A 27,983-nucleotide genomic window follows, 5' to 3' on the forward strand; every position below is an offset into this window, starting at 1 on the left:
TCAGCTGCACCTCAAGAACATCACAAGAATCCGCTCTTTTCTCACTGTGGACAAGTTAAAACCGCTTACTGTTGCCCTCATCCACTATTGCAACTCGTTGCTGATCAGCCTCCCCTGCTCCAGACTCTACCCTCTCCAATCCATCCTGAATGCGGCAGCCAGGCTCATCTTCCTGTCCAGCCGCTACTCGGACGCCTCCTGCCCTGTGCCAGTCACTGCACTGGCTGCCCGTTAAATACAGAACTCAATTTGAACTCGCTACCTTCATCCACAAAGCCCTCCACAGTGCAGCGCCACCCTACATTACCTCCCTCATCTCAATCCATCACCCAGCCTGGGCTCTCCGCTCTGCTAACGAAACCAGACTGAGCTCCTCTTTAATTCGAACTTCTCATTCCCGCCTCCAAGACTTCTTCAGAACAGCACCAGTCCTCTGGAACGTACTACCAAAGGCTACCCGAGCAATCCAGGACTCGCGGAACTTCAGGCGTGCTCTAAAAACGCACCTCTTCAGGGAGGCATACCGCATTCCCTAAACAAACCCCTCTGTACTCCACCTGACAACATGCTCTCTGTCCTAGTGACTGCAATCCCTGCTAGCCATCATAAACCTCTCCTGCAATCATACTGTTTTTGCCATTACACAGCTAAATGTCTGACCACAGTCTATGTGTATAGCACCCCTCACTCTCCACCTCGCCATACTGTGCACATCTCCAGCCCCTTTACCTTCTGTATCACCCCACTATTCGTAGTATGTAAGCTCGTTGGAGCAGGACCCTCACCCCTATTGTATCAATCAACTGATTACTATATGTAACTGTGGTTCTGTAATGTTTGTACTTTTGTCTTGCTGTATTCCCCCTGTCTATGTAAGCGCTGCAAAATATGTTGGCGCTATACAAATAAAGTTTATTATATGCATTTAATTAAGAATCTTAAAATTTGGGAGATATTGGAATGATGAAATGTGCTAGAATAGATACAGATATTATATAGTATTGACGGATAGGAATTCAGTCAAAGAGATGACGTAGATACGCTGAGCATGGAACGCATACCTATCCCACTTGCTAGCACTGCGCTCCAATAAGCGTGAGGACGTAATGAAGGTTGTACCGGTAACCCGGAAACGTTTGACCACCATGATTCCCCATATGTCAGAGGGAACATAAGTATGGATGATTAGTTTTATTTTATATCGAAAGGCGATATGAATTGTTTTTATGCTTGATAAAGTCGATGCTATGCAGCGAAACGCGTTGCACCAGAAATAAAGATTGGATGTTATTACGGAAGAAGCTTTGGAGTCTATTCTTGAGAGGGCAGGGTATTTTCCTTCCTTTATCCATGGTCATTTATAGGATAGGTAGTTCTACGTCTAGATCCCCTAAACATCTCAACCTGTATCGATCTGGGCTCCTTGACTTCTTGAATCTCCATTGTGCTGCAAACAGCTAATTAATTCCTCTAAATCAGTTATGAAAGAGAGTTATACATTTCCTGTCTTCTTCTACAATGAGTGTAGTCTTCTAAATAGTCACTATCCGATAAAGCACCATCTGACCACTCAGATTCAGATGAAACTATACTCATGGTGCAAGATATTTTAAGTGGCTTGGAGGGGCCAGGCTGGGGATCTGTCCTCATGGCTTGCACCTCTTCTCTAACCATAGTGCAGAGATCCCCCATGAAGGATGTTGGCTGCTCCCTCACTATTTTTGCTGTGCATACCACGCATAAAGATTTTTATAGCCATCCTCCAGCTTTCTTGCACATATGCCACATTTCTTGCATTTCTCCTCTTCACCTTAGAGACTTAATCGTGTAAAAACAGGAGAGGGGTTAGTAGTACACATTATACTATAGAACACTGCTTTAGTCCAGGTAGACTACTCACAGTTGGTGTTTTTTTAATATCCCCCTCAATGCTATTCATAGCGGTTTTTGGCTATGTCAGTCATAGTCCTCTTGGATTTAGACCGCAAAGGCTCCATCAACAAAGCCCACCCTGCGAAACCTGGCTGGGAAAAAGGCACGCTATGGTGGACAGCTGACGTCAATCCCATGCAATTGCAGAAGGTGACGTTCGATGCAGTCGGATGATTTTTACCCTCTACAGATATGCACCTGACTGCTCCCCGTGGCACAGGTACGAAACTGTGCTCCTATTCGCACCTACCGTTGGGAGTGCCACAGGCCGCACAGGTACCAATGTGTGCAGGCCCCGCGATCACCTGTGCTTTCTAGAGCCAGTATAGCAAGATTACTGCGATTGGCAAGGAACACCAGATCACTTCTTTGTGCACTCGATCCTGCGTGGTCAGTTACAAGACCTTCGGTGCTCCCGTTAGGAGCTCTCCTCTATGTCCTTCGGACAGAGGGAACACTGGAGAAGAAGTGTGAGGGAGGCGGCCTCTTAAACTCCTCTTCCAGAAAGAGGAAAGCGCAACCTACAGTAGTGCTGTCAGGATGGACGAAATGGAAAGCATGGTTGTGGACATGAGCCCTTAATGATATACAGTTTAAATGCTGGGATAATCTTTCAATATAATTTTGTTTGTGTTCATTTACATATTTTGTCCATAGTTTAAAGCTCCTTATGTCATTTTGCTGTGCATTTGAGCTGGAAAGGAATGCATCTTGAACGTATTAAAATTATTGGCCATTTCAACGGCTGAGCGCTTTGGTGCATATTTTCCCAAACAAAAAAGGTACAGAAAAAAAAAAGTGCATACACAAATCAGAAAAATGCAGTGCAAATATGCATGCGCTTGCGTGCCACAGGCCCAAGTTTGAAAAACTTTTGAAAGAAGTCATGAAGTCACACCTCGCTAAGAGCCCCGGAGGTTCTCTAAAAAAAAATAAACTCTAGTCTGTGTGAACACATAAGGGATTATTTGGCTCATTACATAAATCTAAAAAGCATTTCTAGTATATGTATTTTGCATTATGAAGTGTACGTATATAGTTTAAAAAAATGAAAGAACTTTTCACAAGGTTGTGCAGTTAGGGGTAATTTTACATTTATTTCTGGGCAGATACAAATTTCATTGACTTGAAGAAGCCATCTTGAAGCAAGCACAGAGAAACGGAAACACAACTTTGCCAAGTACTACAGTAAACTAGAATACAAGCCTGCAGACACTAGAGTGACTTAAAAGAAGCAGGTCACTCGAAAAATGCAGCTAAACTACTCCTAATTCTGCATTGGTGCTCTGGTCATAAAGTAGCACTGTACCTTTTTAGATTTTTTTTTGTAGCTTAACAAAATTCCTGAATACAAATTGGCTACGATTCCTCTAAAGGACGGACTTACAGCTCATTGTAGTCCAGGCTGTCTACTGCTGGCTCCTATTCAGCCCTCTTCTTGTTTAATGTTTGGAGCTGTAGATGTCAATCAGTAGGCAAAAGGAGATGCTGAGGAAAACGCAGCAGCAGACAGCCAGAGCAAGTTGCAAGTCTGCCTATTGGATCGGTTGCAGACGATTTGCATACAGAGCAGGGAAACTTTTAAAGCCCACAACTACCAAATGCTACACTTTTTTTTCTTTTTTTGTAGGTGAGATTCTACTAATGAATAGAGCACCGATACGAAGTTGGCAATGGTTTTATGGCATTTTTAGGTGATAGACGTCCTTTAATAAGTGGTACTGGTTTGTAAAAAGGTCTCGATTTCAAGCATCTTCACCAATTACAATGGTATAACACACAAACAATTATTTGTCTTTTCAAATTTTCCAAATTTAGCTAGGTGCTCAGACAAAGTCACATACTGATTGGTGGACTAAAGGCTATGGTAACAAGTGTAGTCAGGTATCTGTACCTTATTGTATACAATTATTTGTTCTACAATCTAAATCAGTGCCCATATATTAGTCAAGCTCCTGTTAAAGAACTATCTAGTACAGATTCAGATCAGTGCCTTCCATCCAGAGTACAGTTTAAAAGCAAATGAGTAAGCAGATTCATGAAGATGCAAATCATCGCTTTTATGTGATACAGTCCATCACATGAATCTGTAGCGTATCCATGTCGGGCACCATTAGTTGACACTTGGGGCATGTGTGTACTGTAAGGCTGGGCTGCTCCATGTTCTCTGTTCCTGAAAGAATAAAAAAAAAAATACTGCTTATGGACTATGTATAAACAAGAAACAAAACAGGAGCTGTTAAATTTTTTATATATATTTTTTTCCTTTAAAAGCCTCAGCACGTCCTGTTCTGATCTGTATCATGGACGGGAATAGATTATGCAAGATCCACTGTCCTGCACATTGGACAGCACAAGGACGGATGTCTGTGTGCTATGTGATGTACGCTGTACCCAAGATACTTGGGTGTGACTTGCATATGGCCTTCTGATTGAGGCCTTACAGTCAGTATATAATTCTATTTTTAATGACTTATTTCAGCTATGTTGACAAAAGTATTGGGGTATACATAGGAGATGATGAAATAAGATTTTATTCACACCTTTCAATATGGTGTTGGGACACTTTTGGCCTCAATGACTGCAGTAACCTTTCTAGGCATGTTTGCACACCAAATTCCGATAGATAGATAGATCAGGTGACTCACATTACAGGCGTCACGTTCGTCCGACGTGACCACATCATTGATCCATCGGCTCTCCCAGGATGACGCGGCACGCACTGACAGCGCGACCGCGTCATCAAATCATGTGACCACATCACTAATCCATCGGCTTTCCTGGGATGACGCGGCACGCACTGACAGCGCGACCGCGTCATCAGGTCATGTGACCACATCATTAATCCATCGGCTCTCCCGGGATGATGCGGCACGCACTAAAAGTGCGACCGCGTCATTGAGTCATGTGACCACATCACTAATCCATCGGCTTTCCCATGATGACGCGGCACGCACTGACAGCGCGACCGCGTCATCAGACCATGTGACCAATCACCTTTTGTGATGACGTGGAGCGCTAGAGCAGCGTCACCACGCAACTAAAAGTGAAAGTTAAACACATAGTGCCACGTAGCACATCCGGGGAATTCAGCCACGTCACCACATTAAACATGGGACACATATGGACCTATCAGCACAGTCTCCTCCCTCTAGAGCTGCACAAACCCACCCAGAAAATGGAGCCACACACAAAACGAAAGCACTATCCAGAGACCTATAAATGTGAGTAAATGTGTGTTTTATACTGCTGTATACATAGGCTTGAGAAAGGTGCATGCTGCACCGAAACGCGTTGCCTCCTTGTAAATTTGCTTTTAAACAAATAAAACCGAAGAAACCAACTTGCTTCCTGCCAATTCCATCGGCGACTAAGAGGACCCAGAGGAGTCAGCACTTAGAGGAGGGGGCTTCTTGTTTTATACACCCCCCTCCTTTTGAGTAAGTGCCTTTCTATTCTATTTCATTTTCTTTTTCCGTCCCTCACAGGACGGAGATTGTTTAAACTCCGCTTGACTTGTTGCTATCTTCGCGAGCGCATAGCTTTTTTACTGAAACCCTGCTGTAAATTCCGATAGATGTGTGGAGATCTTTACTCCCATTCCTCGATGAGAGATTTAGATAGTGATGCAGGGGAGGATGTTGTGTTGGGCATACAAGGATACACCATTCTAGGTTATCCCAAAAATGTTTCTTACCCATTTGCATTGATTGTGGACTTCACTATAACCAATGGTCCTAGTCCTTCCCAGCAGAAACACCTTCACAGCATAAAAGAACCTCCTCCAAACTTCACTGCTAGGATGATGCAATTGTGCCAAGTGTGGCCATCTGATTGGAAAATTGTCTACTGCGATTCAGCTGTCCATAACATTCGCTTCCACTCATTTAGAGTCCAAGAATGATGCTCCAAGCACCATTGCAGGTGCGCCCTTGTATATTCACTGTTGTGACGTTGGACTTATGTGCAGCTACATGTCCATGCTAACCCTTTGTATGCAGTTCTACAGATGGCTCTAATGCCAACTGATGTTCCAATGGCCTTTGAGACCTTCTGAGTAAGTGTTTCGGCAAACGATGTGTGTGATGCCTTCACAGCTTGTACAAGGCTTTGTTGTCTACGGTCTGTCAGTTTATGAGGTCTCCCTGAATATGAGCATAAACTCCACGTTTTCCCATTTCCGAATAGTATTGCCAACAATAGACTTCGGAAGGTCCAAAAGTGCTGGGATGTCACCTGTGCTACCAACCCCCATACCCCCGTGGGAAGTCACCTGAGTCTGTCAACGCTACACTTTCTGATGGTTTCTTTACTGGGATACACCTGTATGACACTCTCCCTTAAATCGGATGTGTGAGCATTAGACCTGTCTGTCCCATTCGCTCGACAGCACAGGATAAGGGTGTCCCAATACTTTTGTAAACACAGCGTACATGTAAAAAAATTCTAAGTGAAAGGTCTTCCTTATCTAGCTCAATGTAACAACTATATAAAAAAGTAATAACACCATTTTTAGATAATTTTAAATGAACTCTTACTTAAGCAACTTAAAGTAATGTTTAAATATTTATGTAGTAGAACTTGACAGTTTACCTCTCGAAACAAGAGTAGGGCTTTCACTACCATCTGCTGATCGCATGGAGCCATGCCGCCTCTGAAGCTGTTCTATGGACTGCCTAAAATAGTAAACACATACATTACAGCCTGATGGTACACATTCACTTTAATGCAGGCAAAGTTGCAAAACAAATATACTTTGTGTGGTAATACAATCAAGTGTTCAGACTAAGGCTCTTTTCACATCTGTGCTGGGGTGTCTTTTAGAGTTAGGAACCCATCCAAAAAGTTTTGCCTGGATGTGACAGATGGGCCAACATGTTTTGATCAAAATGTGCTACAAACCTTGCATTTTTATGTGGTTACTATAAAGTTTATTCAAATAAAAGCCGGGCTGTACGATACAAATAGACAGATTTTGCCATACAACTTGAACGAAAGAAATTAACATTGATTGAGATTTTAAAAGAAAATTTGTGTTGCCCCTAGCAACCCATCACAGAGCAACTTTCATTTTACCTCAGCAGTAAGGGAAATACCAACCATAACATATTGCAGTTACATTCCTTCCACCATTTCAAGTTTTACGTTTCAAAATACAGCACATTAGATTAAATAAATAAATAAAAATACAAAAGTCCATGCAGATTAAATCACGGGTAACAAGCTAGTATACAAATATATACCTTCCTCGTTCCTCCTTCAGCTTTTCATTCTCTTGAAGTATATATGCCAGGCGGGCTGCCAACTGCTCCTTCTCTTGATGAATATTTTGTCTGGCCTCTCTCTCCGCATGGAAGTCACTACAGTAAATCTCAATCTGTGCAGGATAAAAAAGGGGCCATGAACAACAGAGCCTTAAACATCTTAAAATTAGGATGTAGAAGGATAAGAGAGCTGAACAGAAAGCATTTTTAATAACTTGAGGAAGTATTTAATAAGGCCAATTGCATCCTCTCACTGCTGATCATGTAATCACAGGGGAGACTGGTGAGAGCTGGCGAGTATTACTAGATCAGTACTGTGAAACACAGAAATAGCAGATGGCACTCATGTATATAACAATAGCAAACTGGGACTTTACTTATCCAGTAAAACAAATAGCCAGGCGCAGGGCTCTGCCATTACCCCATCTCCAATAGACTTTAAACAGAGCTGCAGTGAGCATACTCAATTGCCATTCTATACAAACTGATCACCTATCTCTAGCCCTAATTGTGGCAAGAAGTGTTTCTAGCTAGAACAATCCTTTAAATTGGTGCAGCACCAAATATCTGGCGTTAGAATGTTAAAAGCATTTTACTGCCTGTTCTACTCAATGCAGATACAAAAACTAAAAACCCACACACACACAATATAATAAACTATGTCAAATTACAGGGTCATAATATAGCACCTAAAAGGTGTTTTCCAGCGAAATACTATTGAGGACTTTTCCTCCGGGTTGGTCAACAATAGTTGATCAGCTGGGGTCCACCGCTTGGAACCCGGACTAATCAGTTGATCGGGCACCTGCTTTCAGCACCACAAAATACATGATTATGGAACAGAAGCTTCTGCTCCATCCCCGGTGTAGTGGCTGCACTTGTAACTGCAGGTGCAGAAATCATTGATTTTAATTAGTTCTGTGCCTGCAGTTGCAAGTGCCAGCCACCACACAGGGGTCAAAGCAGCAGCTTCCGCTCTGTAACCCAGTGTGTAACGGCAATGCCAGCTTGCACCTGAGCGGCAGACCCCAGCCGATCAACTACTGATAACCTATACATAGGTTATCAATAGAACCGCATTTTTCTGTGTATAAGACGTGTTTGACAATTTTTTTTTGTTTTTGAACAAAATATCACACTGTGCCTTATACATGAGATGTAAGTTTCGACGAAAACCTACATGAATGTTGGCTGCATGGTACTGCGCACGGGTGTATGGGAGCCCTCAGGGCTCAGTTACACTATCGGAGTGGGGAGGAAGAGCAGCGGTATGGCTAGAGTGTATGCCTGCACCCTTACACATACACACAGCACATAAGTCTACTCACCAGCCGTCTCCTCTCAGCACTGCCCGGCCGGACTTTTGTCTCCTGCACTTGGTCCCTATAGCAATCTGTATAGAGCAACTTCTCACAAGACAGCGGGGCTGCTGCGACGAGCTCTAGAGACCTATCTGGCAGCACGGAGAGGACGGTCCAGTGAGTATAACAGGGACCTTCCGTGGGATTAAAACCTAGAACAGTACTATGTACGGTTGTATGTTTAAAATCTTTTTTTCTTAAATTTTGGGTAGAAAAGTAGGGGGGTGTGTCTTATACATGGAAAAATACAGTATTTCCCTGGAAAACTCCTTTAAAGTACTATAGGTTACATGCTTAGAGATCCTATTTACTATGGCTAGGTGGTATTTGCAAATTGAGAATTTTCGTCATGTTCTGGTCAACACATGGATTGCTTGATTCTCAGCAGCCCATAACCTATGCTAGCAGGGCTAAACATGCATGTTTTTTTAATCAGAAAGAAGCAGACAAGTCACTGCCAGACACGTCCATGTTGGGAACTTTTGTAATTTGTTTGTGAAATTCACACAAAATTTGTATTTGGATCGATAAATTCTAAAAAGTACCCAAGCTGTAACTACAGAGATGCTGTAAACCCTCTATGAATGCACTGTGCCCAGAAAGTCTTTAAAAAATATTTGTATTACAAAGTATGTAATGCACTGGTCTCACCTGAGCGCGCAGAACATCAATCGTCTCAGAGTCTGCCTGGTATTTGGCAGCCATTTCTTTCATTTCATCAATCTGCAACTGCTTCTTAGCCAATGCATTCTCACAAGCATCAAGTTTTTTCTGCATTTCAAGCAACTGCACTTTTGGCACTTTTTCAGACTACAGACAAAATAGTGAAGTAGTATAGTAAGGATTTTCAAGGAGAAAAACAAAACAAGCAAGCAAAATATATTATCCAAAAGTGACAAATCATAACCCACTAAAGGCCCTTTTACACGCAACAATTATTGCTCAAAATTCGTTCAAACAGCCGAAAATAAATGATAGTCGTTACATGTAAACGCAGGCATCGTGCACTTTTCATTTAAATTATGAATTTCAGTCCACACAAAAAATCCATCATTCAACCTGCTGAAAGGCTGAGTAAATTCGTTCCATGTGAATGAATTTTGCTCATCTTTCAAAAGACTGCAGGATACTCCATGTACTGATAGTGTATTTACTATGTCTGCAAAGCAAAACACAAAGTACTCTGCCAGGAGAAGAACAATAGAATCTGCTGGCAGATGTTTGCTCATCTGGACGTGTGTTTAAGGACCTATTTAGACAGGACGAACGTCAGGCCAACAATGCCCGACACTCGTCCCCGCACATACTTGCTTTCGTGCTGCTGGCTCAAAGCGGGGAGGTTGAAGATTTCTCTTCTTGTGCTCCCCCTCCTCTCTCCATTGACATAACATAGCAGCCGTTCCATACTGAAGGCTGCTATTTACATTGAGCGATCAGCTCATGATGCATGCTTTATAAACGATGGACTGTTTGCTGATTGCTCAGTATAAATAGCAGCCGCTTAGCACTGAACGGCCGCTATGTTAAGTCAATGGAGAAGGGCAGGCCAGAGCAATGAGAGAAATCTCCTGCAGCCTCCCCGCCCCCCTGCTGGCCGCTCTGTGAGCAATCCAGCCCCCAGCTCCTGTGTAACAGCACGGGAGTGAGGACACACAGGGACGAGTGTCGAGCATAGTTTGCCCGACATTCGTCCCTGTTTAAATGGACCTTAATACATACCCAGCTCAGCAAACACGGAGGAAAAAGGTGACTAAGGTCCTTTTACATGCAAATGAAGATGTTTAAAGTCAATGCTTTATTGCAAATACATCACTAAATCTTTCATTCAGCCATTTAAAAGATTCTTTGTGTGTAAAAGGGCCTTTGCAGTACTTTCATACAGTGTCTGCAAGCTTTTAGAGCAGATATGGTAAATGGAGCAATAGACAGTCATTAATGCAATGGATGCCAAATTGGCTTCTGCTAAGGTGGTTTCAGTCAAGGTTTTCATACTACATGAATAGAGTTCTGCACTATTCTATGCAAAGGAATCCAGTTTAAGAGACCCAACAATAAAATGCAAACAGAAACAAAAACTGTACAGCGCATTATATGGACTTTACATTGGCCAATTCCTAATAGCTTGCCAGTCAGTTTTACACCGCTATTCAAAAGCATTATTTTCTATATTATGTAAAGGATCACTGCTTCAGGTCTCCTAGGGCATAAAAACCCCCAAAACATTTATATAACGCATACATATTCTACATTTGCCTACTAGTATTTTTTTTTGTTTTCTCTTACTTTTCAAAAAGACAAAAAACACCCATGTATAGGTCATCCTTGGTAAATTTGAACCCAGGACCTAAGCGCTGCTAGACAAAAATCGCTAACCATTGAGTCACCTTGCTGCCCATATTTTATAGAATTTTAGTTTCACTATGATCATATATCAACTTAAGAGTAACGTTAACAGTTGAGCAGGCCCAGCACATTTCTTAATGTAGTGTTTCAGGTTTACCCTTCTTCTACTTTCTTCCTCAAAACTCGACTTCTACCATCAGTAAGCCCCACACTGAGAACTTCATACCTGGACATTCATAAATACAGGCTGGTAAGTGTCTCATACAGCTTTACGTATGCTTCCCTCTTGTGCTACCCGTATTTCCTCATAGATTGTAATAAATTGTGAGCAGAACCCTCACTACTGTATGTAATGTCCAATTTTAGGCTGCTGCAGCCAATGCCAGAGCTCTGCATAGTTTGCTAGGTTTACAATTTTTTTTTTTTGCACAAATAAAAAAACTTGTTTTATTTGTGTCCCCTTATTCCAAAACCTATAATATTTTAATTTTTCCATCAGAGGTGTATAAAAGATGGAGTTTTGCAGGATGACTTGAATTGTTCATTGCTAACATTGTGGGGTACTCATGACTTTTTGATTACTTCCCTCCCCCCCACCCCCGCTGTTTTTAGGAGCCATGATAAGAAAAAAAAAAAGATAATATGGTGGTACTTTTTCAGCTTGCATTTTTTTAGATTATAGAGGAAGTTAAGCAAACAGTATAGCACAGCAAGCTAAGCAGTTTGCTTAACTACCATTGACCTTTATGGGAGTTAAAGAAACAAAGCCTACTGGCTATTTCCGTAATTGTGGCCACGTCGTACAGCTGACAATAGGCCATCCATTTTTTAAGAAGACATTGCACGGCATTGCCAATATTCTAAGGTAGCTAGTAAAAACAAGACAGAACTACTTGAAGTCACCTCAGTTTCTTTTAATAACTCATAGTCGCTCCTCTGCTTATTCAGTGCTTCCTCCAGGACAACTATCAGCTTCCTATAAAGAACGAGAAAATAAAATTAGCAAAAATAGCATGACTACACATACAACCCACTGAAAACCGACTGCTGTCATGACTTCTACTCATTGGACAAACATGGTCAGTTATATTGAGGTCTGATCTCAGTCTTGTAAGAGAAGTTTCCTCATCCTACATGGTTTTCGATCAGTCTGTGTACCAGAGGCACTCACTGCTGTTCGTCTGTTTTGCTCTGCTCCATTTTTATCTCCGACTGCAGGCTTTGCACTTGAAGCTCTAGCTTTTGCACAGAATACAAAAACTTTGATCTCTCATCGAGTTCAACCTGATTATCTGCAAGCTTTCTATCCAAAGATGAACATCTAAAACCAAGAATTAAATGAGAAATAATCAGCAAATGACAGATGTAAATATAATCACACATTAAGACTTAAATCATCAAGACAGTGCAAGGTAGGATGTCAAGTTTTCCCTATTAAGACTTTTGACAATGGGAAAAAAAGGCTTTCATCAAAAGTAGTAACACACACACACACACACACACACACTGAACAATGCAAAAGTAGTAACACACACACACTGAACAATGCAAAAGTAGTAACACACACACACACACTGAACAATGCAAAAGTAGTAACACACACACACACACACACACACACACACACACACACACACACACACACACACACACTGAACAATGCAAAAGTAGTAACACACACACACACACACACACTGAACAATGCTAAAGAAAATTATGGTACTTTTAATCTATTTACGTAGCGCCACCAACTTCTGTTACACGGTATACTATAGAGGCAACACATTGTAACTATTACACTAGACAGCATGGTACAGACAAATGAAGCAACTGTTTGTAAAACACATTTGTTAGGACCCTGCCCATAAAAAGATAACAGCTAGAAGGACTACAGAATATATACAAAAAGGTCAGGAACAGGAATAAGCAGCTCTACATCTGACAGGCACAGGAAGTGTTGAAATGCTGTTGGAGACTTTAGTCCTTTTTTCCATGCTTTTTGGAAAATGCGATCCTCTATCAGCTTTTCATTCAAAATGAAGATGCCTGGAACACTATATATATATTTGTACAGCAAATCCCAGCCGGAATGAATCCCTTAAAGCACTCATTACCTGCTCAGCAGCTTGTCCTTTATGAGCTGAGCTTCAGTTAGCTTTTCACTTGTTTCATAAAGCTCTTTATTTAGCGCCTCTATCGTCTGTTTTAGCTTATCCACTTCTAAAGACTGCTGTGAAATAGAGAAAAATTTTAGAAATGTGTCTCAGCTAAAATAACAGGGAAAAAAAAAAACAACCAAAAAAACCAAACACTGAATAACTCGCAATTTGGAGTACTGCATTAACACACACACACGCACGCACGCACGTGTCATTCACCCCCCTAAGGAAGCGGTAGAGCACCCCAACCATGAATACACTGAACTTTTAACTATAGGTCGAATTCCTAAATCTGGTCCATTGTATTTTTTCAAAATCCCATTATCTAAACCACAGGTGTCAAACACAAGCCCCGCGGGCCGAATCCTGCCCGCCACCTCATTATCTGTGGCCCGCTGGCTGTGCACAAAGTTCCCTCACCTCCGTAGGCGATTGTTTATCGGCTTGTTCTGTCTAGTGCAGACAGTAATAGAGGAGTGCCAATATCACCCTGGCAACGGCCGCGGAGGGGGGGGGGGGGGGGGGGGGGGGGGGAGAAAACTGCAGAAAACATGATGCGCGCGTATCTGTATACTAGTGTGCGTCTATCTATCGATCTGTGTGCGTGCATATATAAAGTATAATAGTGTGGGTCACTGGCCGCTATGTGGGGCTCACTTTTACTATACTGTCTTACAATTAACAATTAGAATAGGCCCTTTGAAGGTAACAATAAGGCTGATGTGGCCCTCGGTGAAAATGAGTTTGACACCCCTGATCTAAACGGCACTAAATTACATATGGCAGCATATTAACCTGACAGATCCGCTGTAAGGGAGCAATACCAATTAGGTTACTAATTGGTACAGCTATTTAATCTAGTCTGTATTGACTCCTGACTAGTTTATAGAGAACAAATGTATACTTTACACTTTGTTAGTATCTTTTAGGTTACTTTATTATATGGAAGACATCAATTTTATGCCTTCTGCTAATACACAGACTGTATATTAGAAGGCTGTCTAGCAGTCATGAGTCTTGCATTTTTCATCAAACTTGTTTTATTCCTTTTCAAGGCATTATAAATCAAGTAAATAAACAGCATCGTTGATATAGTGGAGCTGTAATTACACTGATAAAAGGGATCTTTAAAACAAACACAGATAAAAGATAATGCTCAATGTCCACGGCACGCAGTGCATCCGCTGCGGATGCAGATACGGATATCGGCAGCGGATCAGTTATCAAATCCGCAGACCTAAAATCAGTTGTGGAAGCCCCATTTATTTCTATAGGCGGCGACCCTCGCGGATTTCTGCAACTCAAATCTGTGCGGATTCTGCAAATAAAATCCGCAGGTGGACATTGGGCCTACTACAAAAAGTAAAAACTTTTGTTAACCATTTTATAGCTCACTGGACCTTATGAAAAAAAGCATCCCACAGAAACCAGTCACTTTTTGTCAATTAAGCAAAATACGAAGGCCATGATATAAAAGGTAGCAACAAAACTTATCATATCTGGACTAACTTTTATAAAGATGACTTAGTGGCTATAAAATCTACTCACCAGTTTGACAAACTCTGCACCTTCCTTATCACTTTGCTCCTCAACTGGTTCCGTCTGCGTTTCTTTGTTGGATACATCTGACGATTTCTTTTCCAGTTGTGACAATCTAGGTGGAAACAGTTTTCCAAGTAAATCTATGTAACTTATCAAACTGATTAAATAAACACTGGTTTTTGTACTTGTCCACATCCGCAAAGTTCTGACTGTTAGAAACACCCTATAAAATCAGGATGGCTCTGTATGACTGCTTGTGGTACAAACTATGAAACCATTGCCAGAAGGTCCAGTCTAATGAACACCTCTGGACTCAAGGGATAAATATATGATCACTGGGGACCCCACTAATAAGTAGAACAGGAATCCCAGATTCCACCTTTCACCTCACTGCTCCTCCACAGTGAGGAGTTAGAATAGCGCAGCGGTTGAGCATGTCCGCTCTCACTGCTTGTTAGCTCCAAGTGTCCTACCATAGGGAACCCCCATGAGTTACAGAACACTTACCTCTCATTTGCATTGGATAATTCCTTTTGCAATTGTTCTACTCTTTCGGTTTCTTCTCGCAAGCTACGAAGGAGTTTGCTTACTGCCAGTTCTTCCGATTCCAAGGCAGGGTTCTGGTCATCAGTGCACCTTCTTCTAAAAATGAATATTATGATTTAACTAGACGATATAATGACAAGCACACACAAGGTACTGCAATCAGTTTTACTTTTATTTGAATGGGAGTTTGTACAAGTTAAAGTAAGTCTGTGGTTGACACCGCCTAGCCTATTCTTATACATGATACTCCTACAAGGAGCTTTATAAAGCATTCAATCATGACCATACCTACTTTTCACTAGTCGCCATGTTACCGCTTAGTGCAGTTTTATGATGGAATGGAGATTAAATAAGTTCTTTTCTCTTATTTATAGACATTATACTACAGCAAGTTCCATAACCAAATGATAAAACACATGGTGGAGACATATAAAATGGGAAAAAAAAAAAAAAACTTCATTAAAACCTTGGTTGTGAACGACTCCTTTACACCAATTATAGCTCACTCTGCCATGGAAGTCAATGAGCGGTGGTCCATGTGGCTGCTGAAAAGCATCTCGGAGCTTCTGTGAACAGCATTCAGAGAGGATCAGGGATCCATAATCATATACAAATCCCAGCTCCATGGAAATCTAAGATGCCGTGAGTTGAAGTCATTAGAGTCACCATCATGCTGGGATTTTTGGCCGTTAACACAGATGCTAAAATTACAGTGTTTGAGTGACTTCTTAGAGCCCATCCCCACAAGTGTAATTTCACAGCATATTAAGTGTGCAAAATACGTGGTGAATGGAGTCAATGAAAGAACACTGACTTTTATTGATACATTAGCGTATCGACATTGCGTGTAATACGAGCTTTCTAGGTTCTCTATGGGTTGTGTATTCAATGCTGTACATACACAATACACTGCATACGCAACGCCACTATGGGACAGAGTGGGGAATTAAAAATATATGTTATATGTCACACTGCGCATGACAGTGTGCGTGAAATACGCTGTCATGTGCAGCAATAGCTGGCTGCCACAGCAGTAATACGTATACAGCTGTGGGAATGAATCTCTTACGGCTTATAGGAAACAAAATGTTTCTTTCAATGCATTTATTGGCAATGAGACTTTACAGTCGAAATGCACAAAAACTTAAGGATATATTAAATTAAATAACAAATGAAACGACACCACAGGACTACAAAAACATGTTCATTTACAGTAAAACCACATGCAGTTTTGCGCCATTGTTTTTTTACCTCAGGGCTAATGACCTGTGAATGCACCCTTAGATATAAATCTCTTAATTAGGAGTATTGTAGGTATATTACAAAGATGCTAGCTTATATACTTTACTGAAAAATTAAAGCCGGATGATCATTTACTTTAACATACCTGTATGAAATCATATCATGAGTTAACTCTGTATCGTGTATTTTGTCCTCTTTGATCTCTGCTCCAATATCCTTTCCCTGTAGCAGGAAAAAAAAAAGAAATAAGCAGTATTAGGGGTCATTTTTGCCAATGATCTAAAAAAGAACAAATAATTGCTTAGTCTTCATGTAATATGTATTCAGGAGATGTAAAATTGTTGTATTATGATGAAAACCTGAACACATACAATTTTTATTGGATTGTGACACAAAATAGGTTGCAACTATATAAAATGTCCACTTACTGCAATTCTGATTTCAACAAAGGAGTCTTCAGACGTGCAACTGCTAAGCTTTAATTGTAGCTCTGATATTATTCCAAGAAGATCGGCCTTCTCAGCCTGCAGACGTACGAGCTGGGCCTTCAGTTGCTTTATCTCCTCTTCTCCATTGTCAGTAACACAACCAGCGGATAACTAAAAATTAATCATTTTTTAGTTTCTTAATATTAAAATACTAGTATTTATTAGGAAATCATAGTACCAGCGATTCTGGTGGTGTAATGCACCACACAGCTGCACTACATGCACGTCACACACACACACACACACACACACACAGCTCTGCTACATAGATTGTTCATCCTATACAACAGGGATCAGAAGCAGCACAGCAGTGGAGATGAAGAACATGTGATGACATCACCGCCATGCTACGCCCCTAATCCAGACAGTGATGCTCATCCCCAGTGAATGACTTACACGCTCTGCCCTTGATCACATGATGGTGACGTCAAATGTCCTGCATCCTCGTGCAGATTAAGGGTGGACTACAAACCCCTTGCGGCCTCGGTTGCTATGGAATACGAACACCTAGCCGAACAGCAGTTGTGTGCTTACAGGACCTGATGATGTCACTGTCATGTGATCAGGGGCAGAGCATGTAAGTCACTCACGCACGCATGCACAGGTCGTCGTTAGTAGTTAGATTATAATATGAGCACTGCACCAGAACAGGAATTTAGCGGGATAGAAAACCACATTTTAAAGGTTGTGTGTACTGTCAAAAGATTTATTGCCAATTTACAAAATGGCCTTGATTAAAAATATCTGTTTTGTATCTACAACTCAGACTCCGGGCTTAAACAGATGGGTGTGTTTTAGTCCAATTATGCGGCCATGATAATCACAGCCACATAATAGGACAAAACGAAGCCACCGATTTTAATGGTTTTGTTTTCACTATCGTAACTGTCACCCATTAATTGTACGGACGGGAAAAGATAGGACTTGTATGACCTACGCATGGGAAAGATAGGGCAGGACCCATCTTCTCACTATGGCCCGGAGGTTGAAAAGCCAGAGAAGGAAACAAACAAAAAAACAAAAAAAAAAAAAAAAAAAAAATCAAACATTCCTGTGCAACTACACTCCGTACCGGTGAGCATAGTTGAGATTACGCTTGTCTATATTACAGACCTATGGGTCTCCACAATATTATGTTTGCGGCTTAAACAGTTGGGCATGAGCGCAACTATGCTCACTGCTACGGAGTGTAGTTGCACATGAACTGGGTTTTTGTTTTGCAGGTTTTGGACTTTTCAAACTCCGCACTAGTTTGGGAAAAAAAAAAAAAAAAGGGTGAGGATTGGTCCTGCCCCATCATGTATTAACGAGACTAGTGATAACGAAACCATTGAAATCAATGCTTTTGTTTTGTCCTGTTATGTGGCCGTGGTTATTACAGACACATAATGGGACAAAATCAAGCCCATCTCTAAACCCTTATTCAGATCCTTGGATTATACTCCCTCCTGTCTGTCCATTTTTCTTGATAACATTCATTCAGTAGGGAGTATACGGACAGGTTACATAGTGCGTGTCTGTAATCTGCTTCATTTGTTATTTCCGATACATAGAAGCAATAAGAAAATATTAAGAGTTGTGCATAGCTTTTACTAGCTTCATATTGAAGCGTCAGAACACAAACATCTGAACTTAATGGACATTGAATACTAAAGCAGATATATTGTTTTTTTCTACACGGCCTGCACTCTAGACTCAGAATCAGTCCCACACCAATTTTAGTAGGACCATACAGTAAATGCGTTCAGGTAAACTATAAAAGCATTAATATTATGTTATGCCAATCTCTACCCCTAGAACCCCTGACACAATACTCTAGCGGCAGGCACCTGAACAGAGGGGTTCTCCTTTAACTGCTGTATTGCCTTCCTCAACTGTTCATTCTCATTACTCAGGTCAAACAAGTGCTGCTTTGCTTCTACATATCCAGGTTCAGACTGTCCTTGTTCCTCCCTCAGTTTTTCTCTTTTTAAGAGCTCTTCAAGACGCTCCTTCATTTCTTGATTCTTCTGTTTCATGGTTTCTAGATCAAATATGAAACAATGGTTTTTTTTTTAATTAAAAGAGACACAGAAAATCAGATTAGATATGAAAAGCCCCAAAACAGATGAACTGTTTATAATAAAAAGTTGTTTAAGTGTGTAAACATGAAAGAAAAATCAGTTATTGTTACGAAATCTACAAAACTAGCCATTCTTGTATAGTTGTGGTAGGCGTCTTACAGGGGTTGGGAACAGTAGAGACAAGGAGCAAATTTCCAGTGCCATCTCAATACGGACACTGATAGAGGTGCTAAGTAGCATACCACTAGCAATATAAAAAACGGAGGAGAGCGGTATCCACACCTGATCTCCAATGCCTACTTTGACAAGGCGTGCTTACTAAAAAGTGGGCTCAAACCGTGGGCAGCACATTTTCCGGCCTAGCAGCAACATCGAATGTGACAACAGCATGGGCTCTTAGTGAAAGGCTAGGTCACTGGTGGGGCTTTTTGCCTTTTTAGTTGTTTTGTGGTCCAGATGTGAACACAGATGTTGAGTTTGAGATTTTTTTATTATTATTTTTTTTTTTTTAAATAAAAATGTCCTGAATTGGGCAATTCAGCTTAAGAAGGTTGGGCAGTTGTAAACTATTGATGGCATATCCTCAGGATAGCTTATTATTAGATTTGTAGGGGTCTGTAGCTCGGGACCTCTGTTGATCAGGTGTTTGCCAGCCCAGTGTGCTCATGCACTAAGCAGGTTTCTGCAGGAAACAGACAGCTTTGCTCGCACTGCAGTGGCCAGGCCTGGTATGGCCGGTAAAGTTACCATGCACTTCAATGGGAACTTTGCCTATAGTCGTAAATCTGGCCACTGCGGTGAGAACACAGCTGTCTGCTTCCTGCAGAAAACAGCTCAGTGCATGAGCACACCAAACCAGAGAACAGCAGATTACAGGGTGTCCTGGGGGATAAACCTCCCCTGATCTACTAATGGCAGCCTATACTGAGGCTAGGTTATCAATAGCTTGCAATTAGAAAACCCCTTTAATCTAAAGCTACAATCACATCACTAAAAGTAGATAAATTACCGGTTACCTTTTAATTTATTGTTTTCTATAAGAAGCTGCTTAATCTGCTGCAGCATGTCAGTATCACTTCTATTACAAAGGCCACTCTGAGACAGGTCCGCTTGTCCATTCACCACCTCCATCCCAGGACTCTGATTGAAGCACTGGTCAGCCATGACTAGATTAACTAAAAACAGAAAAAAAAATTATATTTTATTCCATGTTCATACAATCACTCAAACAATAAACCCACTTCTATTTCCAAATGACATTCAATGCGAGAACGTAAAACGCTTTGTGACGTATAAGAAGATAACATCACAACCCAGCACTGACTGTATGGTCTAGCAATCCACTAGTGCCAAAACACTTTAATCCCGGGTGATCAGTATGGCTTTCACTAGAAGAAATTAATGACTAGTCTTTATAGTACTATTCTTTAAACCCCTTAAGGGCGTTGACTAATTTGGTACTTGAACAGAGACATGACTATTTTCCATTTTTGTTTTTTCCTCCCCACTTAAAGGAGATGTCCCGCGCCGAAACGGGTTTTTTTTTTTTTAAACCCCCCCCCCGTTCGGCGCGAGACAACCCCGATGCAGGGGTTAAAAAAACCACCCGCACAGCGCTTACCTGAATCCCGGCGGTCCGGCGTCTTCATACTCACCTGCTGAAGATGGCCGCCGGGATCCTCTGTCTTCATGGACCGCAGGGCTTCTGTGCGGTCCATTGCCGATTCCAGCCTCCTGATTGGCTGGAATCGGCACGTGACGGGGCGGAGCTACGCGGAGCTACACGGAGCCCCATAGAGAAGAGGAGAAGACCCGGACTGCGCAAGCGCGGCTAATTTGGCCATCGGAGGGCGAAAATTAGTCGGCACCATGGAGACGAGGACGCCAGCAACGGAGCAGGTAAGTATAAAACTTTTTATAACTTCTGTATGGCTCATAATTAATGCACAATGTACATTACAAAGTGCATTATTATGGCCATGCAGAAGTGTATAGACCCACTTGCTGCCTCGGGACAACCCCTTTAAATAAAAAAATAAAAAAAAGGGAAGTTAAGATATTTGACATAGCCAAAAGCCTTTGCATGAATGAAGCAGAGATCATGTATGCTCCAGTATAAACACTTAGCAATGTCTAGTGCGCCCAATGAAATGAATAGAGCGGTAGTGCACATACGCAACTTTTACTCCACACATCATAGAATAGTAGAGTTGGAAGGGACCTCCAGGGTCATCGGGCCCAACCCCCTGCTCAGTGCAGGAGTCACTAAATCATCCCAGACAGATATTTGTCCAGACTTTGTTTGAACACTTCCATTGAAGGAGAACTAACCACCTGCTGTGGTAACCTGTTCCACTCATTCATGACCCTCATTGTGGGGACCTTTAGCAATCGGATCCCTGCCAATCAAGGTTATAACCTGTTGGTAAAGGATAACTAGGCACAACCCCTTTAATTAGGAATACTATAAAATCTATAGCTGATACACTTTTATTTAAGTGTAGTATAGAACTTGTTTAATATAAAAACAAATCTGGAATATGAAAAATATTAAAGAATGTCAAATAACATTCAATTCAGTCAGGTATCAGCCATTCATTGTGAAATTATGAAAACAATTAAACAATCCCACTCTATACACACAATCAACCCATCCAATCTAACACTTAAAGGGGTTGTCCCGCGCCGAAACGTTTTTTTTTTTTTTTTTTAATAGCCCCCCCGTTCGGCGCGAGACAAACCCGATGCAGGGGTTAAAAAAAAAAAAAACCGGATAGTACTTACCCGAATCCCCGCGCTCCAGTGACTTCTTACTTACCTTGTGAAGATGGCCGCCGGGATCTTCACCCTCGGTGGACAGCAGGTCTTCTGTGCGGTCCATTGCCGATTCCAGCCTCCTGATTGGCTGGAATCGGCACACGTGACGGGGCGGAGCTACGAGGAGCAGCTCTCTGGCACGAGCGGCCCCATTCAGAAGGGAGAAGACCGGACTGCGCAAGCGCGTCTAATCGGGCGATTAGACGCTGAAGATTAGACGGCACCATGGAGACGAGGACGCCAGCAACGGAACAGGTAAGTGAATAACTTCTGTATGGCTCATAATTAATGCACGATGTACATTACAAAGTGCATTAATATGGCCATACAGAAGTGTATAACCCCACTTTGTTTCGTGGGACAACCCCTTTAACATCCAAGCATTTAATTTTGACATAGAACTACACCATAATCCGCAATCTGATTAAATTGGAAATATACACAGCAATGGATTTATCAGGTCACCTGCAGATCGTGGGGTAAGGACGGATTCTGTGATAGACAGATGATATCTACCCAGAGATAGAAATATGCTAGTGCACATAACTTTCATTTAGGCTGGGTTCACAAGGGACGGATTTGCCGCGGAAATTCCGTGTGGAATTTCTGTGCGGCAAATCCGTTTGTGGCTCCTAATCCCGGGATTAGCCAGCTATGTGGACAAGATTTTGCAAAAATCTTGTTCACACAGGGGTGGCCAATGCGTTATGGCAAAGCCGCGCTGATCCGGCACTGCGGTGTGGAATTGATAGCCGCAGTATGTCAATTCTTTTTTCCCCCCCCATTGTGGACTCTCACTTCTGTATGGGGAGAGAAAGCTGCAATGGAATGCCGGTGACCGAACCGCTCCAAAACCCACAGGTTGTGAAGCGCTTCTCCCATGGAAATCTTGCGGTTTTTCAGTGCGGCCAAACCGCAAGATTTCCATCCCATGGAACCCAACCTTAGGCTACAGTCACATGTAGCATTTATGCTACCGATTTCCTGCATGTAAAATCCACAGTACTTACAGAACAGGCCTGAGGGCGGCTTCAGACGGGCGCATGCGCAATTACGCTCTCCGCTACAGAGCGTATTAATGCATGCATTAGTGATATATATATATATATAATTTTATTTTACTTTATAATGTTGATCCACTTGCATGAAACCGTACTGTAAATAAGGGAGGTAGAGAGGAGATGGTTTGAAACTAGGGTTAAAGTCCAAGAGACGGGAATAGAAACGAAAGTGAGAAAGAACTAATGTGGGCAGGAGAAAGAAAAGCAGATAATACTATCTTTAGAGGCTCAAGAGCTTATTTACGTGTGACGCGGGCCGTGTTCCTCGATATGGTGCGAGCCACCCAAAAACAGCAAGAAAATCAACTGTACCGAGTTGCGAGCGGCAGGGCACACACTGCCTTTATCAACGCAAATAAGAAGTTGGAAGAGTGGGGGGTATACATTTTTTTGTCAATATGCTATCCTCCAACACATTTTTTTTTCTTCTAGACAATCTATTTTTGTAGTCTGTCCATGTTTAAAAAAAAAAAAAAAAAACTATCTAGGCCATCCTCGCCCATCCTGGGTCCCTGCAGCTCCATTCACCCTGCTGGGTCTGTTAACAAGCTGGAGAGTCGGACTGAACAAACCACCACAGGCTGTTGCAGTGAATCACTAACGTCAGTGGTCGGCCGCTGAGCTCCGATTTGGCTGGAGCAGCCTGTGACATCCCATCAGGCTGACTGCAGGAATTACGGAGCTGCGGCGACCTGGACAGGCGAATATAGCCTAGTTTATTTGATTTGCCATTTCTTTTTTTTTGTTTTCAAAAATGAGCAACTTTCTAGCTATATACACACACACACACATAAAAAAAAAATAAATAAAAAAAAATAAAAAAAAAAGTGCTCAAATATCTCAAGTACTTGCCAATACATTGGATTTAGTGGCTATAGAATCACATCAGTTTGCCCACTAACACTGTCCTTTTAATCCCGGATGAAATGGCACAGCATGCAGCGCCATTTTATCTTGTACTTCATACCAGATCTGCGCTCTAGGCTACGAACAGACCTCCTGACGCAGCTGTGAACCAAGCCTTAAGGCTGCCCGTCTAAAAGTGAGATGTCATAGCAAGATCCACGTCGATAAATCGCCCATGGATCTCGCATGACACGCTTTCCATAGGATAACTATGGAAAGTGCAGCCCAACTTCCACGAGCGGAGAATCATAATGATTTGCTGCGATTCTCCATGGTGAGCCTATCCATTAGATAGGCTCATCGCGGAGACCTTACAGTGCTCCCCCCCTCCTCCCTCGCTGCGGAATATCGCTACCTATATTCCGTTACGGCCTTGGACAGGCGGCCTACGGAAAAAAAATGCTGCAAATAGGCTTTTTTTTTAGTCTGTAAATACACAGCGTATTTATGTGACCAAAAAGCACATCCGTCTGAACGAGCCCTTAAAGAACTTCACAAACGTGTCACCATACAGTAAGGAAGTATATGCGGACGCCCCCATTACTGAACTAGTGGAAAACCTCCTTAATGTTGTACAGTAAGGCCTCATGTCCACAGGTGGGTTTTATTTGCGGGAGATTCGCAAATCAAGCCACCCATAGAGAAGCATGGGCGTCCACAAATGAATTTAAACACGCAGATTTGTTCTGCAGACCTTTTGGTCCGGAAAATAAAATCGCAGCATTCTCCATTTTTGTGCAGATCCCGCAGTGACTGCTTCCATCGAAGTCAATGGAGCCTGTTCAATCCGCGGCACACCCGCAGCTGACACTGCGGCCATGCCACAAATCTCGCAGGGAATGTAGGAGAATTAAAAAAAAAATAATCAAAAGGAATGTGTATGTGCGCCGCTGAGTCGTGTTGACCATGCTCAGTAGAGCGAACCCGGAAGTGGAGAGATCAGCGTGGATGCCGGGGAAATACAGGCGAGCATGGGTGACTGGCCTCGGGCACGGAATCCAACCCACCTTAGGCCTCATGTCCACGGGGAAAGTCAGGCCCGCTCCGGATTCTCCATGTAGAATCCGTAGCGGGTCCCTCCTGCCCCGCGGACATGAGCGCTAAAAATAAGAATTAACTTACCCTTCGCCGCGGTGTCATGTTCTCTGCGTCGCAGCCGGATCTTCTTTCTTCGGCCCGGCGGATGCGCAGGATGACGTCGGTGACGTGCCCCGCGCATGCGCCGGCCTGAAGAAAAAAGATCCGGCCGCGACGGAGAGAAGATGGAGCCGCGGCGAAGGGAAGTACCGGAGCGGGTGAGTAAATTCCGAATTTTGTATAGAAGCCCGCGGGAGCCGTCCCCGCGGGAGACCTGCAAGAAAATGGAGCATGGTCCAGATTTTTTCATGCTCCATTTTTTTTTTTAAATCACTTTTATTGACCATCTGCGGGTATTTATCTAGCAGCAGGTGGTCAATGCATCCCTATGGGATGCGGATCCGCGGGCAGGAGAAGAGTTAAAATCCGCTGTGGATTTTAATTCTTATTTTGCCCGTGGACATGAGGCCTTAGGGTGGTTTCACATCTGCAGTAGGGATTCTGCTTTATTGCAGCTGAATGGTTCCATCTCTGGATGGGCTGAACAGCGCCGAGTGGACCTCATGAACTTTAATGGGGTCCGCCCACTTTCCGCCCAGCTTTTTCTTCCAGTATTTTCAGCCGCATCTACAATGGAACCTCCTGCAGAGCTTCTAGCACAGACGTGAAAACGGCCTTAGTCTCACCATCTGAAGAATTAGTACGCTCTCCCTATGGGAAATGCTCTATACGCAACTGGTTGAGGTTCCTTCAGAACCAGAGATGGATACAAGGGGAAAAAAAAAAAAAAAAAAAAAAAACCTTCTCAGCGCTCGAGCAGTTCTAAAAGTGAAATATGTTCAGACAAGAGGTACGTATAATAGATAACTTACTTCACGGAGGCGCCTATGCTCATACTTCTGGAAGGTATGTCAAATAAAAAACTGGCAACGGCAGCAAGGTTCCACGATTTAATGGTAGTACAACACATTTCGGCCGTAGAACAATTGGCCTTTATCAAGTACATTAAAAAGTATAGTGACAGTAACATATATACAATTAATAAAATACCTCCCGGTGTAGTGCATATTGGTGTGTTGAAGATACTTCCGGGTCGCGGCTACGGGTCACGTGACAACTTGACGTGATGACGTGGTCACATGATCACGCCGCGTAATGACGCGGCAGTCTCATGGTATATTCTAAGGCGGGGAGCATGACAGATGTGACGTATTAGTCACATGCAGGACACATGACCGGATTGTGAGATGACGCACTAGGGTCTGGATGTGCTATAAACTAGAGGAATAAATGTGACAAACAGTCGGGATGTCATGTGCTGTATCCTCTCAGCCTTCTCGTTTAACCCATATGTGGAAGTGATTATGTAAAATGGACTTCAACGAATTGGAAATCAGAGTAAAACTAAGTGGAAGAAACATCAGCAGTCTCCGTTATGCGGATGACACAACTGCTTGCAGAAACAGGTCAGAAACAGGTCTGAAGCAGCTGATATGTACGATGAACACAAAGTGAGAACCTGGGCCTCTACCTGAATTCAAAGAAGACTAAAATTATGGCAATAGCAAAAAAATGACCAAATTCAAATAAAAAAAACAAAAAAAAAAAAACGACAAGGTCATAAAATGCGTCTGAGACTTCATCTTCCTTAGGTCAAAAATTGACCAGGCTGGAGAATCTATGGCAGAGATAAAACATAGGATGGCATTGGGGCTAAACATGGACAAAATCTGGGAAAGTAGGGATCTCAGTATAGCCACTAAACGCAGGATTGTGCAAACCATCGTATTCCCCAGAGCCATGTATGGATGTGAAAGCTGGACTGCGAAAAAAGCTGATAGGAGGATTGATGCGTTTGAGCTGTGGTGCTGGTGAAGGCTGCTGCGTATGACCTGGATGGTGAGAGAACAAACAGAGAAGTCCTGAATCGTATAAGACCCGATATATAACTGGAGGCCAAGATGTTCAGACTCAGACTCACATATTTTGGCCATGTAATGTGAGCAGAGTCGCTAGACAAATCTAGAATACTTGGACAGATCTGTGGCAAAAGAAGACCGGGCCGCCAAAGGACATGATGGCCGATACTGTCAGAGCTGATACTGGCATGGATATCACACAACTGAAAGAAGCAGTGCAAAACATGGAGGAAGGGAGCCTTTAGGATCGCCGAGGGTCATAAACGACTAATAACAAGTAGCGAGCGTATTCGCACATGCGGCATTCTGAAGAGAGAAGTAATCAGACTGCTCCCCACAGACATCCCTGGTAAGGCTACACTGCAGAACACGTCTCTGCCTCCAGACAAAGAACCAAGGAGGGATCCAGAAGATCCCCCATCACAGATCTACAAGGCAGGGGAGCCACTTAGCGGATGACTGGTGCGGGCCGAGGGGGGCAGCAGCGCTACTGGGAGGTTGTGGGGACCCCCAGCTGAAGACAATGCTGGACCGCAGCTACAGCAGAGCCGGAGGACAATATTATCACATCTGCTTCCTGCTGGAGAAGGAAACAAAGCAACAGCAGAGGCCGCACCCCCTGATACACCGCACTCTGCCACACCGGGCGGACCACACAGAGACAGCTACTGTAGCAGACGGACACACGGCGGCCAGTGCGGCTCCCGGGGGAGACCTAGAGGGTGATGCGGGGAGTACAGCGCCGAGCTCTCACCTGCATTCCGCGCACCGGTCGGCTGGCACTCTGTACTTTCCGTAATATTCCACGCTCAACACCTCGTGACACGCCCCCAGATGACGTGCTGCACGTGACCACCCAGGTGACAGGAGGGAGATTCCCGGCGAGAACCACGTGGCTGTTGAGTCACGTGATCGGCTGAGAGTTTATACATAGCTCCCATGTGATTGGCTGAGTGGCTGGAGGCGGGTTTCTTGGCGCGCAGAACCGAGAGAGAGGTTGTGTGGTGACGCGGCGGAAGTCTTGTCTGTGTTCTGCGGCCGCTGATGTCCCTGATTGATGAAAGGCAGCAGTTTTATCGCATCAAAAATCCCCAACAGATAAATGTTTATACTGACACATTAACAATAATAATGAGACCATTATAGGGTCCTGGTCACGTGGTAGAATCAATATTCATCGGATTGGTGGGCCGTGCTGCAGTGCTCATAATAAGAACAGGGGCAGATTATGAACCTAGAGCGGCCCCATGTTTTAGGGGGGCC

At 42.9% G+C, this 27,983-nt stretch overlaps 1 protein-coding gene across 3 annotated transcripts; it reads right to left on the reverse strand.

Annotated features, from left to right (window-relative positions):
- Positions 1-3,001: 3,001 nt before the first annotated feature.
- On the reverse strand, positions 3,002-27,608 carry OPTN (optineurin). 3 transcript variants are annotated; one of them, XM_066592041.1, is made up of 14 exons: positions 27,475-27,608; positions 19,957-20,115; positions 18,707-18,900; positions 16,818-16,988; positions 16,535-16,611; positions 15,109-15,240; positions 14,608-14,713; positions 13,015-13,130; positions 12,072-12,221; positions 11,804-11,876; positions 9,209-9,367; positions 7,176-7,309; positions 6,526-6,608; positions 3,002-4,105 (listed from the first exon to the last, which is right to left on the reverse strand). In XM_066592041.1, the coding sequence occupies exons 2-14, from the start codon at positions 20,102-20,104 to the stop codon at positions 3,993-3,995; spliced, it is 1,656 nt and encodes a 551-aa protein (XP_066448138.1). In that variant the 5' UTR covers positions 20,105-20,115; positions 27,475-27,608; the 3' UTR covers positions 3,002-3,992. The 3 variants fall into 3 exon arrangements, with proteins under 3 accessions (XP_066448138.1, XP_066448139.1, XP_066448137.1); XM_066592042.1 differs by having other exon boundaries at positions 13,015-13,127; positions 15,109-15,243; XM_066592040.1 differs by having other exon boundaries at positions 15,109-15,243.
- Positions 27,609-27,983: the final 375 nt, after the last annotated feature.

This window comes from Eleutherodactylus coqui, chromosome 2 (assembly GCF_035609145.1).
Source record: "Eleutherodactylus coqui strain aEleCoq1 chromosome 2, aEleCoq1.hap1, whole genome shotgun sequence".
NCBI lineage: Eukaryota > Metazoa > Chordata > Amphibia > Anura > Eleutherodactylidae > Eleutherodactylus > Eleutherodactylus coqui.